The sequence below is a fragment of the Carassius carassius genome, chromosome 18 (genome assembly GCF_963082965.1).
Source record: "Carassius carassius chromosome 18, fCarCar2.1, whole genome shotgun sequence".
Taxonomy (NCBI): Eukaryota; Metazoa; Chordata; class Actinopteri; order Cypriniformes; family Cyprinidae; genus Carassius; species Carassius carassius.
Genome location: NC_081772.1, coordinates 4,595,001 through 4,613,231, shown reverse-complemented (window position 1 = coordinate 4,613,231; position 18,231 = coordinate 4,595,001). Strand labels below are relative to the sequence as shown.

At 37.5% G+C, this 18,231-nt stretch overlaps 1 protein-coding gene across 2 annotated transcripts in view; it reads left to right on the top strand.

Annotated features, from left to right (window-relative positions):
• LOC132092163 (ATPase family AAA domain-containing protein 2B-like) overlaps nucleotides 1-18,231 on the top strand; it is a 103,269-nt gene that overhangs the window by 77,041 nt on the left and 7,997 nt on the right. For both annotated transcript variants that reach the window (XM_059498268.1, XM_059498267.1), the window contains exons 25-26: nucleotides 7,476-8,036; nucleotides 8,491-8,597. In XM_059498268.1, coding sequence (XP_059354251.1) covers nucleotides 7,476-8,036; nucleotides 8,491-8,597 — 668 coding nt within the window. The remainder of the gene's footprint in view (nucleotides 1-7,475; nucleotides 8,037-8,490; nucleotides 8,598-18,231) is intronic.

Below are 18,231 nucleotides of genomic sequence, written 5' to 3'. Positions count from 1 at the left end.
ATTCACCTGTTCATTACATTAGACCAGCAAGAGATGTTTTCAAACTGTTGCATCATGGGAGTAATCATGAAAAAAGGTGTCCTTACAAGGCGGACCTAAAAGACTGCTGTATTGCTGGCGTGCTATCGCACGGTTTAATAAATGTGAGATAAGGTGGTGTTTTTGCAGGTACTGGTTGGGGGTGTACGGATAAATATTCCTGGCACTGCATGAAATATGCATGCAGTGGCAGTTTTAATTATTACAAAGTGCTGAGCTATTCCAAGAAGAGCATCTCCTCCTCATACACGTATACACACACACACCCACACTCCTCCTCATACACGTATACACACACTTTTATATCAACCGTCTGGGACTGTGTGTTCATGCTTCAACAATTTCCATGCATTATTTAAAAGTGGGAATAACGGGGAATGACAACTTTTTCCTGGCCTGCATTGGGCTCCTCTCAGGTAATGACCACAGTATCCATTTGACACATGCACACTGCTGACCCCTGACCTTTCTCGCATTTTCTTAAATGGCAAAAAGAATATGTTAATTCCAGGGATGTGTTTGCAGCTTTCTTATTTTAAGATTCTAAATAGCTAATGAAAATAGAGTAACTGAATTGTTTATAGAAAATATAGATATTGTCTTTTAATGGATGGATGGAGCATGGTTTTATCTTTTTTTATTCTATCCTTTATTTAGCTACTTACTATTTAGCTTCTGATATTTTGTTTGAATGAATGGATGATAGATGGACAGACAGGAAAGATATATGCATGTACAAATGGATAGGTGGATGTATAGATAAAGAGGTGGGTGGATGGAAGGATATATGCGTGGATGGTTAAATGGAAAGATTTCATTTACCACAGTTTTGCCAGTAATTGATAGCTGCATGCATCAATTGGGCTCCTAAAATATACCTATTACATAAAAGAATAACACCCTTATGGCCTTGATGTTGGTGTCTCCTTGTGCATCTTCATACATGGTGGAACAAATTGGACGTATTTATATGATAATAATAATAATTAGGCTATATTATATTTTACAGAAAACATTTATTTTACAGGAAACTGCAGGATGCCTGTAATTATAAATCATTAGATTTTTAAGTAACACTTTATTTTAAGCTGTCCTTGTTACACATGTTAAATGTACTTAATATATAATATTATAGTAACAATTAATTATGCATTATTACATGCGGATGACCCTAAACTAAACTCTAATCCTAACCCTAATCCTATTGTTAGTACATGTAGTTAATTAATATTACTCAGTACATAAATGTATAATTACACTGTAATAAGGACACCTTAAAATAAAGTGTTACCGATTTTTATTATTATAAAATATTACATTGTAAAAAAAAAAAAAAACTGTTTTAGTAATTTCTTAATTCAGGAAATCACAAACATCCACTCAGAGACAAAAAAAGATGACACTACACTGGAGAAGAACATATGGATTTGCAAGTTTACTTCAAATTTCTTTAGAATTTTTTTTTTAATTTCCCTATTTTTATCCAAAATAGGGTGTTTGGAGCATTCTTGAATACACATATTGAAATGTTTAATTTCATACTCGTTGCCTGAGGGCGCCCTTGTGCAGAAAATCCACAAGTGAGAGTCACAGAAGTAATATAACTTATGACGACTAATATCGACAAAGGTTGTTTGGATATCGCTGTAGCTGAATAAAACGCAGATAGAAATATTTGAACTGCTGCAACTTGAAGACCGTAAACATACAATTGCAGCATATATGATTTATCTTGGTTATATGTGGTTATATATGGTTTAAATTTCACTTATTAATAGACTACGCAATGTATGTTTTTTTTTCTCTAAAATCATTTTTATACACGTAGTGTAGCCTATTTTAACAGTGCTGCAAACCTTTTTAAAATATTTTGATAAATGACTGAAAATAAATAAATACATTTTTAAAATGAACATCCCAAGCTAGGATGGATAGAAAGATGGATGGATGGAGAGATTGGTAGACGAAATGGATAGATGGATGGATGATAAATGCATGGATGGAAGCATAGATAGAAGAGATGATAAATGGATGCATGGATGGATGGATGAAAGGGTGGATGGATGCATGCATGGATAGATGCATAGATAAATGGCTGGATGCATTGACAGATGGATGGAAAGATGGATGGATGGAAGGTTTGATTGATGATGGTTGGAAGGATAGATGGGACAAAGGATTGATGGATGGATGAATAGATAAATGTATGGATGGATGGCAATATAGATGGACGGACGAACAGATGGACAGATAGATTTGCATGCAAATATAAATACCAAACCCTGTAAATGTTATTGAAATGCATACTCAGTCATGGCCTGTGCTTGCATATTCTGACCCAATTGCGAAATGTCTTCACGTTCGTTCTGGCTGATGTTTATGAAAGTTGCTTTTTAAAAATATTTTCATTTCCCTTGAAATAACCATGAAGGTCGCCAGTACGTGGCCGGGAGGGCTGAGCCATGAGTAATCACTTTATTAAGAAAGGTGACATTTATAAATGAAATCTACATAGCAGACATGCAGTGATGATGAAAAAGCGCTGCCTCTGATATTTTAGGGGTTACATTAAGGATCATAAGCACGTACGCAAACTCATACTACCCTGCAAACTGTTTTCTCTTTTCATCTCCCCTGGCTCTCTTTTTCTCCTTTTCATTATTGTCAGTTGCTCTCGCTCTCTTCACACACTAACATCTCTCCCTTTCCTGAAATATGTTTCCTGTGCTGTTCGGTTTATTCTGGGCTTTGGAACAAAACCCCTACCATTCAAAAACACAGCAAGGCTGTGAAAAGCTTGCAGGAAGTTGTCCCTGGTGAGATTTTTCTCTCCATCCTTTTCGCCTTTTTTTCTCCTCTGCTGTTGTTTCTGAAGGAGTTGCTGTAGTTCCATCTATCCGCATGTGAATGACAGAAGCTTCTTTGCCATCCAGCTCAGCATTCCCCAGTATGACCATGACCTGAGCTGCTCCGCTGACCTCCAGACTTTAAAATAACCCTGTCTGGAACTAGAGTTATTCTGACCAGCTGAACTCAAGTCTGGAATTTTTACATGAAAATGTGGCCTTTGTTAACTTATGTTATCCTGGCACTCTTAGATTTTCCACAGTAGATTGGCATAAGATTGATTTGATTCTATCCAACTTTTAAAATTCAGCATATCTCTGCCTGAAAAGTTTTAGTGTAGAATAATTGTTTGTGAATATTTTATTTTATTTGTTTATTCACATCAAGTATGCACTCTGTTGCTTTAGCAACAAACACGTCCACCTGTCTAGAATAATTCCACTAGACACTCCATCAATAAAAAAAAAAAAAACCTCTGCTGGCATGAGAGAGAGAAACAAATAATAAGAATTTCAAGGCTTAAACATTAAAGACTGTAACTTTATCATAACCCTCAAGCTATTTTTCTATATAACCTGATTGACATGAAAAGCAGTGTTAGGTTGATGTGTGAAAAATATCAGAAGCAGATAAGCTGGGATTTTATGACTTTGACTGAAGTTTTAATAATGCAGATACCCATATTCCAATGCATTTTTTCCTAACGGTGAAGCCCAAGGGTTATGATACATACACAGTCCTGGAGGTCACAGCTGGAGTGTTGACGCCTTGTCGAGCTTTGACTTTTACAGGATTGAAAATCTTCTGCCTTTGGCTCTATCATAGATCTGATTTAAAAAGCAGAGGGCAAAGTACTGATAATCATTTGCACTTATAATTATTTATTTGCTTTTGTCTTCATTGCTTTTGAAGTGGGCTTACATAAATTTGGAATGTTACCATCTTGGAGATCTCCTTTACTCTCTTTAAATGCAGCTTTTGATGATGATCTGGCCTCAATCACACTGTTGTCAGCATTTTGTTGCAGATCTGGACACATCAATATGTCCTCCAGCAGTACAAGTTTTCTATTTTCCCCTATCAATCAGTCCAAGCAGCCTGGCGGTCTCCAGTTCCTTTGTAGTGCTGTTCAATCATAAGCCCAGTATTCTGGTTGAACACACGCAAATACACAGAGCCTTTGTGGACTTAATTACACATCATTAGGGCCTGATGCACTGCTTGGGTCTCTTTAGAGCGAGGGACAGCTATCGTGTACTGTGATTTGGTGAAACGTCAAACTAGATCTTGTGTGGCCATAAGGGAAAAAAGCAAAATAACAAGCAAAAAGAAATAACCTTTTTTTGTAAATTGCCACATGCACCTTTCTGCCATCTGGTTGCTTAATCTTAATGAATTGTGGCTCATCTGTTCGGCTTCATTTGCTGCTCATCTGTATTCTCAATCAGTTGTCACATACATGTATGTCAGTCTGGACTGCTGCTGTTGCTGTCGCTGAATTGCATCGTCCACGAAGTCTGATGCCTTTACATATGCTAATATATAACAGACTGAATCTGTTGTGCAGATGAAGCATTATTTTACTGAGCTTGGATGCATTTTTTAGTCTGTTACATAAATGCATTTTTCTTGACGGACACAACTGATTCACAGTGAAACACAAGGTCTAGTGTCTTGGTGGGTGGTGGATGTTATAATCTAAAATATTAGGTGAGTTTTTTTTGTATAAGTTAGTATTTTTTTATCAAAAACAGTCAGTACTGTAAGTGATAAACAAACTCTGATACAAGTGTTATCCACACAAATTGCACATAACTTTTTTCTTTAATGCAAAAAAATAATTACAAGATTAATCATGATTGTTTGTTTAAATCTGTTAGTTTTTTAGTTTTTTCAGTTTAATAAGTTTACAAAACAAAGTCAAGATCTGTGTAGCACCTAAAGTACACGTGTCCAGTCTTAGACTGCAGTTGCAGCAGAAAGTACAGAGCGTAAAAGCCCAACTGTTGAACTCCAGGCCTGTTAGCCCAGACTAGTGCTGTGAATCCAGCAGAGGAACGTGTGGAATGAAGCCTTTTAAAGTCTTGCAGCATCAGATATTTAGCCTCTTCACCCTGAAGTTTTTACAAATTTTTTTCTCACCCTATTTTTCACGCATTCTTCTCTCTCTTCTCTCTCTATCCATATGTTGACAATCTCCAAGGTCCTCCTTTCTCTCTCTTCCACTCGCTAGTTCCCTGACTCCCACACCTCACTCAATCATTCTGATTACATCCAAAAGGGAGCACCAAGTCTGTCACAATCAACCTCTCCAATTAAAAAAAAAAACTGTTGTATTTAGAATAGGAGGGGTGTTGTGGGAATCCATTAATGTGAGTGGAGTGTGACTACTCAGTCACTGAAAGCCCAATAGGAAACACCAGCAGCCGGTGGAGAAAAATTAGCCCAATCCTTTTTGGGCTCTGATATATGGCGCACATCTCGGCTGCCGTCCATTGTTTTCAATTACGACTTTAAGCATGGCCTCCTGCATGCCGAGCAATGCTCCCCTCTGTTTTCTTTTTTCATCATAACCCCATTTCTCTCTCTCTCTCTCTCTCTCCGACCAATTACACAGTGGACAGGTGTCGTGTAGTGCTAACAGATTGGCCAACCCACCTCTGTCTATTTTTCTCGCTGTGCTTCTGGAGCTCTCAGCATAAGCTCCCTGGTGATGGTCACAATAACACTCTTCTCTCTCTCTCTCTCTCTCTCTCTCTCTCTCTCTCTCTCTCTCTCTCTCTCTCTCGTTGTCATCTGAGTGACTATGAGACATGAGGGTGAGAAGTTCATCATGCAGTCAGTCATGTCTAATGAACGGTTAGACCCTCTTCCAACCCCCATGATTTTGACAGGGATTTTGCATGTAATTAGGAAACGAGAATTGTGAGGTGAATTTAAGTTATAAAAATGCAAGACCCTGCACAGCTTGAAAGCTTTTCAAGTGTTTCTGTGTGTACTGTAAGTTGAATATGCATTAATTTTGAAAAATTTTATTATTACTGTAGGTTAAGATTACTCTTAATCAAAGTAGATGGCATATTTAAAGTCCCCACGAAATCCAAATTAAAGTTTTTTGTCGGGGTGTTGGCATCAATATGTTAGTCTTAAAAGGTAGTGTGCTCCAAAACAGTGACAAAATTCGCATTTAGAAGATTTAAGCATTCAAAGCTTGCAGTTCATCTCTTCTGTCAAAACGACTCAGCGAATGGTTTGACGTCACATTGTACTTCATCTTCTCATCATAGCTTCTGACCAATCAAATGCTCTCTAGAATCTGAAGCGCCCGCCTCCTGCACTATAACTATAGACACTGAAGCACCAGCTGAGATCAGTCACTTGTTCACAGTGTAGTATGTCCTGTACAGTGAATGCCTCGTAGTGCACTATGTAGGTGATAGGGAATGATTCAGACTGTGTAAATATGCTTTAGATTGGTGCAAATGAGGTTGTCAAATCACGTTGTTTCACGCGAACTGTGGCAGCGCACACCCAGACTTTTCTTGGCTCTGGTTCAGAGACGTGATCGAACAGAGCGGATCATTTGCATGAGTCAGCATTTATTAAAAACATTTGCAACTACACAGCCACAGCATGATTATGACCACTTTTTCGTTTTACTAAGAGTTTCATATTGAATCTAGGGGGTAACCTACTAGACTGTAGCTGTCAAATGCGGCTTTACAGAGCTCATCGTTTCTGGCCCGAGCAGATATAAACAAAACGCTATTGGCTACTTTAAAAAGGGGGCGGGGCTGCTTGATATTTCCTGCCCTCTCTTTCTGTTTCAGTTGAAATTACGTCACCACATAGAATTATTCTGCTTTTTTCAGTGCACTTCTGGGACCTTTAAAGGCCCATTGAGTCAGAATGGGAGTTTTAGTTTGTAGCTTTACATTAGTATATTATACATTATACATTATATTATACATTATACATACATTATATTTAATTTTTAGATGTGATTTATTGTATGAATATTTATTCTACACATTTAATTTTACATTTTTAGGAATTTCAGTGTGCAGAAACATCCTATTTTCTATTTTACGTTATTTATTTTGTAATTCAAAAAAAGCGAGTTGTGTGGTTTTTAGCTTGTCTCTTTTATTTCATGTTGGGATTTTTTTTTTTTTTTTGCATAATTTGTTTTGGATTGGCTATTTTATTTTTACTTTTAAGATTTCATAAATGTAAATGTGTAGAAATGTATTTCTCAGTGTGGTCAGAGTTGCTTGCATGCAGGGGCAGAAATGAAGCGAGAAAAGTACAAAAGAAAGTTTGAAATGAATTCTGCAGATTCTTTTGGTCACACTGGATCTCTCTAGTGTGCTTGATACGGTTTAATTTATGATACCAACATCCAGTGCTAAAAAGCCATTTTATTTCTTTTATTTCTAATTTGCAATTTAAAAATGTTAGATTCCCCCAAAGCTTTTCATACTGAACATTTCTCAGATTTGAATCTTGCAGGATTTGCAAGATGAATGAATTTATGCATTTCCTGTTTGCTCTCCGAGTTGACTTAACACAAATCTTTGTGTCTTCAGATAACATAAAGCGCAAGTTGCGCCGGCGCCCGATTTGGGGGAGGGGCATCATCAGGAAGAAAAAGAGCTATAAAAAGGAGGAAGCAGAGGAAGATGAGGAACTGGAAGAAGAGGAAGGAGGGGACGACTCTGCTGCAATGGTGCAAGGTGATGCTTCTCTCACCCAGGATGAGTCGTCCTGTGATGCCATGGAGCTCCATTCTGACAAGCAACCACTCCAGGCCAACGGACACATCCTCTCCACGGAGGAGGAGAATTCCTCTGAGCCGATGGCCACTCAGGACCCTCAGGGAGAGAAAGAGCCCATCAAGGCCCCCTCGGAGGAAGCTTCCAGCTGTAAGGAGGCCAAAATGGTCCCCGCTCCTCAAGAGTGTGTGAATGGAAATGAATCTATGGACAGTGTGTACAGTGAGGCTCTTGATGAAGAAACCGAGGTATACTCTATTAAAAAAGATGCACTTGAGGTGGAGCACAAGGAGCCTTCTGACCCAGAATGCAATGCAAAAGAGAATACAACTGAAGCGGAGGGGATGGCGTCTGATGGCGACCATGAAACAGAAGGTATGGCGTGTTAAGATTTAACACATACCAAAGTATTAACTAAACACATATTTTCAAACATTTAAAATATTAACGCAGAACACCGCAGTAAGCATAATCATATATAATTCTCTCAAGTATTTAAACTGAATCAAATAAATAACTGCCCGAAATAATATTTTAGACTTACCAGATGTCCATAAACATGCAGGACAGATTAATAATTCCTAGTATTGATAGACAACTGTACAGTTAATCACAGTTTGGAGGAAAATACTCAGTTTTTTGGACTTCAACACACCATCTGTTTGTGAGCGTTTCTCCTGCCGAGAGTTAAATACACCAACAGAAACACCCTGCGGACTCGTGTCTTCTTATCCGTCTGCTTGTCCTTCACCAGGTGTTTCTGGTGTGCGTGTGTGTGCAGTTTTATTTTTATTTTTTTTTCATAGTGTGACTTTGCTTAATTTAAAAGGTTCATCAAAAAGGAAGCAGAAGCCAAACGAGTCGGCCGTCGGACTCGAGGAGACTGTAGAACTTCCACCACCTCCCGCTCTCGTGGTTGACCACCAGCGGCTCAAGGTGAGATGAATATTATAATTAGAAGTTATTCCTAAGAACTGAAATGTGTACTCTTTTCATTAAATTGTAATGATTTCTTCCACCTCTGAAACCAGTATCATAACCCACATCAAACTTTGGAACTTAATGCGTTGGAAATGCGTTTTTCTGCTGTCTGTGATTATCTTCAGTAGTTGTTCAGAAGTAACATACATCCCATAAGCTCACATTAGCGTACTATAGCTGTGCTGTAATATACCCATCTCAGAATGAGGGAAATCACTCCAATCATCAAGTCATTTTGGAAGGAAACTCATCAGTGTGGAGGCTGCTTCATCATCATCATCATTAGGCTGTTTAGGCCATTTTTGGAGGTATTCATTCACTCTCATTCGCTCAGTCATTCAATTCCATTTAATTATTTGCTATCGAGTTCATCAAATTAGGGTGGCAATCATCGATTTTGTTTCTCCTCTTACAAGCATATTTGAGCTTTAGTTCCACTCTAGATAGCACCAGTGCTTCTTTTAACAAGGTCATCATCTTCAAAAGGGTGTTTAGAGAAGGGAAAACTAGTTTGCATACTGCCTTGTATACAGCCTTTTATTTTTATTTTTTTATAATAGCTGTTATTTATGGAACCTTGTTTCCAACACTTAATAAAAAAAAAAAAGTAATTGTAAATTATCTACTGTTATGATTTTTTACTGTTATGAAAACTTGCAATTGCGAGAAAAAACTCAAATCTATCTATCTATCTATCTATCTATCTATCTATCTATCTATCTATCTATCTATCTATCTATCTATCTATCTATCTATTATTATTGTTCATTTTTAAATGGTATATGAAACGGCATATTAATAATAATTATGTATTTTTATTTATTGTTAATATTACTGCATATTTTTAATTGGTACATGAAACAGTATCTTAAGCTACACACTCTATCATTCTGATTTCTTTGGTTATTATTCATTCGGTGAGTTGTTTTTAATTTTCCGATAAGAAATAAATATTGTCCTATTTTACTCTAATTTACTCAGTTTAATTTTTCCAGTCCCATCAAATAATTAATATAAATTATTTACAAAAATATTGTCATTTATTAAAATGGAAGATTGAGTTACGTAGTATGCAATTTCTAGTAGACGTAGTACAGTAGTATGGCATTCGGAACACACCCTTAATTTGACTTCATATGCTGCACATCCTGTTTGCTAACTAGCGAGTGAAATGTGTGAGACTTACACTTTCAACACAGCAAATGGCAGTCATGCTGAGATTTCTTCTCATCAGCACCAAAGTGCCAACTGTAGTGCTCAGACTGGTGATAGCAGCATCTGAAGAAGAGACGACGCAGTCAGCTCTATCGCATGACGACACGCAACACACCCCGCCACCACATCATCTATCACACCATCATCACTGAAAACCCCCTCCCTGAGGACTCCTTACACGGCTGGCCGGCCGCTGGGCTGTGTGAAGGCCCGGAAGCACGTGTGGAACTAATCCACCAGCTTATTTGTTCATTTACCGAGAAAAGGCTGATATCTTTAAGAAACAGATCGTGAAGTGACAGATGCTGTGAATAATTGCTTTTTCATCCCTGGCTTATGTAACAAATTGAATTGCCGTTGAAGTGGGGTGATAGTTACCATTTAAGCAGGTATCTCCTGTTTGGGGTGGCAAAATACCTGACACATATTAGGAATGAAAAGTGGGCTGTTTTCCTGTGCTTCATTCATATTCATTGACTGGAGATGCGCTCATTACTATTGACATTTTTGCAGCGCAGCACGGCCCTCAAATAGATTTGGAATTAAAGGGCCGTCACAGGAAACTATGAGCTTCAACTTGCCTTGGTGCTTTTTTGCATTGCAAGAAGCCAGCATCACATCATGTGTCAGTGTTTGGATGCATAACAACACTGAATTTAAAGAACATAGAGCAGTGAAAAACCACACAAGTTGAGTCTGGAGATTTGGAAGGGTTGTCTTCTCCCTTGATCTTTAATGTGATCATGGCCATTTGGCTCCATCGCTCAACTAGAAGACATTCTTGTCTAAGTCTGCCTTTGCCTTGGAAACTGCAGAAGGTTTTATCCTCTCATTTAATGTTTTCTTAAAAGTATGCTGCTTATAGCATGTCAAGCCTTCATGTCAGCTGTTCTCATGACCAAAGAGATTGGTCTGTTTTCAGTCTGACATGTTCCCTGTTTGTTTTTCTAGCTGGGTGAATCTCTGGAAACCTGTCAAGAATGTGTCTGGTGTACATTTTACTGCAACATCAAACAGAAAGAAATAAGAAGTTATAATATGCTTAAAGAAAATTAGGCTTATTTAATGGATATTTTTGTATTGTATTTATTATTATTTAAATGTACTATTTTTCTCCCCAATTATCATGTATTATCTTGTGTGCTATTTAAATCATTTATTTTTGCAGTACATCATGTTATTTTATTTTAATATCATACCTTTTTTAGGGGAAAAAATATATTACATGGTGTATACTATATTAACTCTAGAAGTCTCTTAAACAAAAAATAGATGCACGAGCATTACAAAGAAACCACATGAAAATGTCACGCCAGTTGGACAATATCTTTGCTTTACTGCTACTGTCACTGGAAATGACAACACGAGAAGCAAACATGCAATTGTTTTTGATTGACAGAACTGTTTTAGAACAGGAGTTAGAGATTTGACATTTTGAACAGCACATCAGACTGTGTAAGACATGATTATATTCGGCAGTTCAAACCTGAAGTCTGTGTTTTAAACTTTACTTGGTTGGTGTGTGTCACATTAAAGGAACACTCCGACTTTTTGGGACTTTAGCTTATTCACAGTATCCCCCAGAGTTAGATAAGTCCATACATACCTTTTTCATTTCTGTGCGTTCTGTAAGTGTTATTTGACGCACCCACTGCTAGCCTAGCTTAGCACAAAGACTGGATGTAAATGGATACTGGTAGCATAGTAATCCCAATAAGTGACAAAATAATGCAAACATTTTCCTATTTACATGTTGTGATCTGTATAGTCACAGCGTGTACAAATAACAAGGCTATATGAGACAGAGCATTTTTAATCGTATAAATACTGGGAACTATATTCTCACTAGGCGTAGGAGCACAGCTAACGTTACTTGGGTGGAGTGGCTACTTGGGCGAAGTGATTAGCGCAGCACACGAGACGCGCCGTGGTGAGGAGAAGAGAGTTCGCTCAGAGTTGGAGTAATAGAGTCAGCAATTACGTGATAGTAGATTTATAGTGTACAATCATGGGTGTTCGCTGTATTGTAAATAACTGCGACAATAAACAGGGGAGACCAGGTATTACTATGATGTTTCATAGAGTTCCAACCACAAACGCTGACCTGATGAATCGATGGCTACTTGCTCTGGAAATAGATCCAAACACACCTGTAAACACCATCACGAAGTATTTCGTTTGCTTTGAACATTTTATTGTAGACGACTATTTTGAAAAAATGCAAGTTGCCACACGGACCATGAAACGTGTGCTAAAGGATACAGCCATCCCATCGATAATAAAGACAGGGCAAATTGGATCACCTGTTGCTGCGGTAAGTGTTCCATCATGTTTTGAGATGACTAACATTAGCCATACTGTAACAGTGCCATGCTAATGTGATATAACCTTAGTAGTGACACTATTACGTGAATAGGGGGTCCGTGTATCCCCTTTATTGTTATTATTGTGACACACTGTATGCAATAGCTATACTACAATTTCATTGAACTATGAATGATCATTATAACAAAATCACTTACTTGGTGGACAGCTGACCATTAGGTTCACTCGGCATGGGGCGTTTCTTCCAGTTGATCTTGTCACAATGGGGAAAAAAAAGACAACTGCCGGGTTTATTAGGGCAGAGAAATCTTCCGTGGTAGTGACGCAAATATTTTGATTGTCATCAAGCCTTGACATTGATGGCAATACCCGGTCCAATTCATTACAACAAAGGCACTCGGTTTCTGTCGGCATAGGTTGTCATGTTCCACATTTACACCACCAGTCCATGTTCGTTCTGATTCTCCCTTCGTCTTACAGCTTCCAAAGTTTGTAACTCCTCGTCTGTGTATTCTGGCTCAAAACTAACTTCTGGATCTTGGTTTGATACACAGTAAAATTCCTCTGAGTCTGACAATTCCTCAAAGTCAGCCATGATCACGAGTCACGTCTAGCTAGTTAGTCACGTTTGTTTTTGTTTACGGTCTCGTGTGCTGCGCTAATCACTCCGCCCAAGTAGCCACTCCGCCCAAGTAACGTTAGCTGTGCTCCTACGCCTAGTGAGAATATAGTTCCCAGTATTTATACGATTAAAAATGCTCTCTGTCTCATATAGCCTTGTTATTTGTACACGCTGTGACTATACAGATCACAACATGTAAATAGGAAAATGTTTGCATTATTTTGTCACTTATCGGGATTACTATGCTACCAGTATCCATTTACATCCAGTCTTTGTGCTAAGCTAGGCTAGCAGTGGGTGCGTCAAATAACACTTACAGAACGCACAGAAATGAAAAAGGTATGTATGGACTTATCTAACTCTGGGGGATACTGTGAATAAGCTAAAGTCCCAAAAAGTCGGAGTGTTCCTTTAAGACCAGAGGTGATTGATTTTACATCGAACATAATGTCAGTAGCTCAAACGTTGGGTTGATGATGCAAAGACTTGAGCAGCACAGACTCTTAACCCTGTAAAGCCTCATATATGACTGAATGGTCAAAAAAAATTAAAATGGAACAGTTTGCTGCACTTTGCTTGTGTTTTTTTTGTGAAGTATGATTTGATACATCTGACTTAAATGGCTTGTACACTATGATATCAGTGGGAATATGAAGCTCAGACTTGATGAGAAACATAAACATCTTTTTATTATTCTGGTGCTTTTTTTGTGCTTTTCATTTCTTGGTGAACTATTCTTTTAATATCTCTGCTCTAAAGTCTGCTTTTCTTTAGGAATAAAAGAAAAATCTTTTACATTGCTGTGAAATAGTAATATCACCCAGTGCAGCACAATACAGCCTTATGTCTCAAATTGATCTCAAAGTTTTAATTTTGCACAGTTCATCCTGTGGATCCTCCACAGCAGTTGCATCACTTCTTCCACTTCTCTAACTTGACCATTTCAGCTTTCAGTTTGTCTTAATAGAGTGTATTGTACATGTTCTGCAGCTGGAGCACATGAGAGATTTGTATTAAAATTGAAAACCGGCATGTGCACTTCTTTCTCTGAACATTTCTAGCTTAAACACAGCCCTTTTAAATCTAGCTCGCAAAATCTGAATCTAGCTCAGAAAATTTGACTAAATTATTTAAAATGTTTTATTATTTAACATTATAACTTATTATAGCCCCCAGTTATAAGTATACTACAGTATCTGACGTTATTCAGGTAAATTAGATTTGAAATTAGAAATTGTGTGTGTGTGTGTGTGTGTGTGTGTGTGTGTGTGTGTGTGTGTGTGTGTGTGTGTGTGTGAATAATTTAAGAATTTATATGAATAACATCAGGTTTAAAAGCATTGTGTTCTGTGTTCATAAAATGGCTATTACGTATTATATTATTATATAAAAGTAAACTATTTTTTGTTTGTGGCATAACATTTCAGCCTTTTGTTTTTTAAGCAAAGAAGTTCAGAGAAAATCAATATTTGCTGCAACATATGTCAGTCTTGACCTTCCTCAAGCAGACTAATGGTTTTCCTTTTTTTCTTTTTTTATCTAGTTTTGCTTTTTTACATTGCAAAATATTTATAACCTTCTGACATTTGTTTATCTGTGTAGGTTGGCGAAGCAATGCTTCATCCAGCAGTTACTGTAATATTTTTATTTTAAATACAAATCTCTGGGTGTTATTTGTATGTATGGGAACCTGAAATTTTCTTAAACTTTATAGAATGTTTTTTTTTTCGGCTTTAACTTTTGTTTGTAACTGTGAAAATGTAAATCTTACCGTTATTTAACCGGCTTGTTCTCCGTGTCACTCCATCTGTGGATTGATGTCTGGGCTGATCATGTTATTACCAAACGAATCTTCTAGTCAAAGTCAAATTGACTGTTAAACAAGTCTTTTAAAGCTAGGATTACCGTTCTATTCAGGGTTGATGGAGGGAATCTGCCATCCATGACCGTTCTCCCACAGTCAGTGACACTGAGACGAAGCAGTGACCCAGAGAAACAGCAAGGCTCCACACCTAATCGCAGTAATTGACACGTTAGTGACCTGTGCTAATAATTTAGCATTTTCTCTCCTGCCATTCATAACACATTATATAACTGTAATGCCATGGACTGTTTTTAAGAGTTTTTAATCAAAATAATTAACTAAATTCCTATAGCAATAAATGTAAAAAATCAACAGTAAGTTCAAAATAATAATTTTTATGTAAAAATACATATTTTATATATAGCATAGATATATAATCAGAAATATAATTGTATTTTGATGTAATGCTATGTGTGGTTTAAGGTTCAAAAAACACATTTTGCACAATGTACATTATTGTTGCTCCTCTATGCTCCGCCTTTCTGAAAGACGTCGATTTTTACAAAGCTTATCGTTCTGAAAAGCAAGGTGTGCACTTATTGGCCAGCTATCCAGTGCATTGTGATTGGCTGAATATCTCAAATTTGTGATGGAAATGTTGCACCCTTAACATAATGTAATACCGAGTCCCGGCTCGATGAGACAAAACCAATAAAATCCATTACAAACGAGGCATTTCCAGCATCCAGTGGGGACATAATTACTGATTATAATGATTTATACTGTCTTTTTACACGTTCCGTTGCGTATCACTCCGTGTAAACATAAAACCATGTCTGCATTTGTGGTCGGAGAAACGACAAACAAGCGCTACTCTACACTGCTCAAAACTCACATTTGAATCATCAGTGACAAATCCTTTAAATAAGAAAACATGCTTAGAGGCTGTGAGTCAGAAGCAGCACACTGTCATTGCAAAGTTGAAACTGCCCGACTTTATAGAAACCGCTTTTGTGTGCATTGTAGGTTAGTGGTTCAGGAAACGGTCCTCGTCCTCTGTAAAAATGTGCTGCACACATCTGAATATATGGTTTGAACTGTTCTGGAACAGTGTTGTAAATACAACTTAACCACTGATTTGTAGTTGTGTCCTCTTTCAGAAGGCCAAACAAAGTAGTTTCGCTTCCACAACGAAATGCACAGTATCTCCACAACATGCCGACGGGAACAGCGAGAATAAAAGTTATGCTGCCTTTCTTTGTGTGAACATTTGAGCAACGTTATGCAAACCTTCCCACATCGTGATGTAGACGTGGGGGGTGGAGACGTTTTAGGTGGGTGTGGTTGACTTTAGTCTTTGCAACTGTACAGATCTTCTTTATGCACCAAGAGCTTGTAACACTCCAAAGAGAAAGGAAAATTTTAAATCACATCATATGACCACTTTAATCTCATGGTGAAAATAAAAAATAATGTAACTTACTATAGAGGACACAATTGCATGGACATTTATTCTACACTATTTACTCCATTTTTAAAAGTTTTCAATAGAGTTTTGAACGGACACTTACGTCTATTTCAGCCAGTTATACATGATTATCTAACAAATAAAGTCACTAATAGCATCTGTATATTACAAACTTCAGTGCTTTCTGAGGAATGGGGTTGTTTTCCATTGTTGTGCTCTTCAGTATAATGATATTTACCTTCAATGTCCTCCAGTCATCTTGTTGTAAAGATACAATTTCAAACCTGTCCACAGGAGATGTCTTTTCTCATTAAATTTCTCCCCAAAACCTAACCTGAGTCCGCAATTACTGCCATCCATTAGTAATCTGGGCACACTCCTTGCGCTTTGTTCTTTCTGGGTCCAACCTTATCAGAAAGCAGCACTGTTTATGTTGACTCAGGCCAGTGCAGTCCAAGTAATGACTTGTCTCAGCGCGATTTGATGAGCTCACGATTGGCCGGAGGATGGTTGTGATGAACATGTCAATTGAAAGGCCACTGTGAAGTTTGAGGCGTTTTAATTAAACCGAGTGCAAACAGTAAATACTTGCATTCTAGAGCTGTGCATGAAATGGAAGGTAATTATGATGTGCCTTAATTAGCTGTCGTCATGATCTTAATAGCTTTTGTAAATGGCTGACCTCCCTTCCTGGGCGTACGTGTTGAGAGTTCAATGTTGTCACTGTCGTTTCGTTTGCAGGTGTCTGCCTGGTCAAACTATCTTCTGGAGGTTACCTTATCGCTTAATGTTCATTTATTTTTCCACTTTGTGTGTATGCGCACGCGCATGCATGCAGTTCTCATGTGTCTCATTTAACACGGCACATTTTGTGTTCTGAATGCTTTCCATTTCTCTTGTAATTGCCTGTAGAGCAGTGTTACTGTTATCTCAAACATTTCAATGACTCCTTTTCAATCCATTAAGGTCCTGAAAGTTGAGTGCGTAGTATATAGTTATAGCTGGTTGAAAAAAGCTTTTTTTTTTTCAGCCTTTTTAAGGTATTTAAAGGGATACTCCACCCCAGAAAATTGTCATTTATCAATAACCCCCATGTCGTTCCAAATTTCTACGTGTATTTGTGCTTTGATTTGAAAGAAAACAGCGTACCCTTGTTGTGTGGCTGACACAGAAGAGCATAAGCAGTGATGTGAAGAGACACAGAGGAGACTATTGACAAAGTAATTGTTGAATAAAGTCATTATTTTTGTTTTATTCGCATTCTCGTCGCTCCATAACGTTAAAGTTGAAACACTGATGGCAGATGGACTACTCTGACTATGCTTTTCATACTTTTCTGGAACTTGACAGTGTAACTTATTTGACAGTCTATGGGACAATCTCAAGCCTCCCGGTTTTCATCCAAAATATCTTTCATTGGGGCAGGCGGGGGTGGGGGGGTTGTAAGTGATTGACAAAATTTTAATTTTGGGGTGGAGTATCCCTTTAATGTAATTTAAAGTGAAATAAAATGATGAATAAATGAGTAACTATTGAATAAATTGAGTCAACTTCTTTGCAACCAAACAACCACTATAGTGAAATGGATTCATTAAATGATATTCACTAATATACATACTATATATATATATATATATATATATATATATATATATATATACATATAGACACAAAAACAGCAATTTTTAATTCAGAATGAAATATTCACTGTATGTATGTATGTATGTGTTAAAAATAACTAAAATAACTATTCATTTTCCAGTAATCACAAACTGATTTGTTGGTCAAAAACTGTGGAAAACCAAAAATTAAATTGTGTTATCCATTCACACCTAGAGGGTCTGGAAATAATTAAAATGATTGTAGAAAGTGGAGTTGTGGCTGTGATGAGCAGGATTTGGCACCTGTGAGGTTTCCTTCACACTGCGTTAGCTGTCACCTCCCATTTCCTTCACTGCGTGTTTGTAGCGCATTCTCTGGAAACTAAAACAATGTCATTAAACTTCAAGTTCAAATTAAGCCTCTTCAAGACTGTTCCAAACACCCACAGTCATTTTCCAGCAGCGCAGCAAACTGCGGGACAGACATTCATCAGTGGCTTTAGTGCTTGGCTGAAATGTTATTTATTAGCAGGTGCAGGTCAAACTTCCCCACG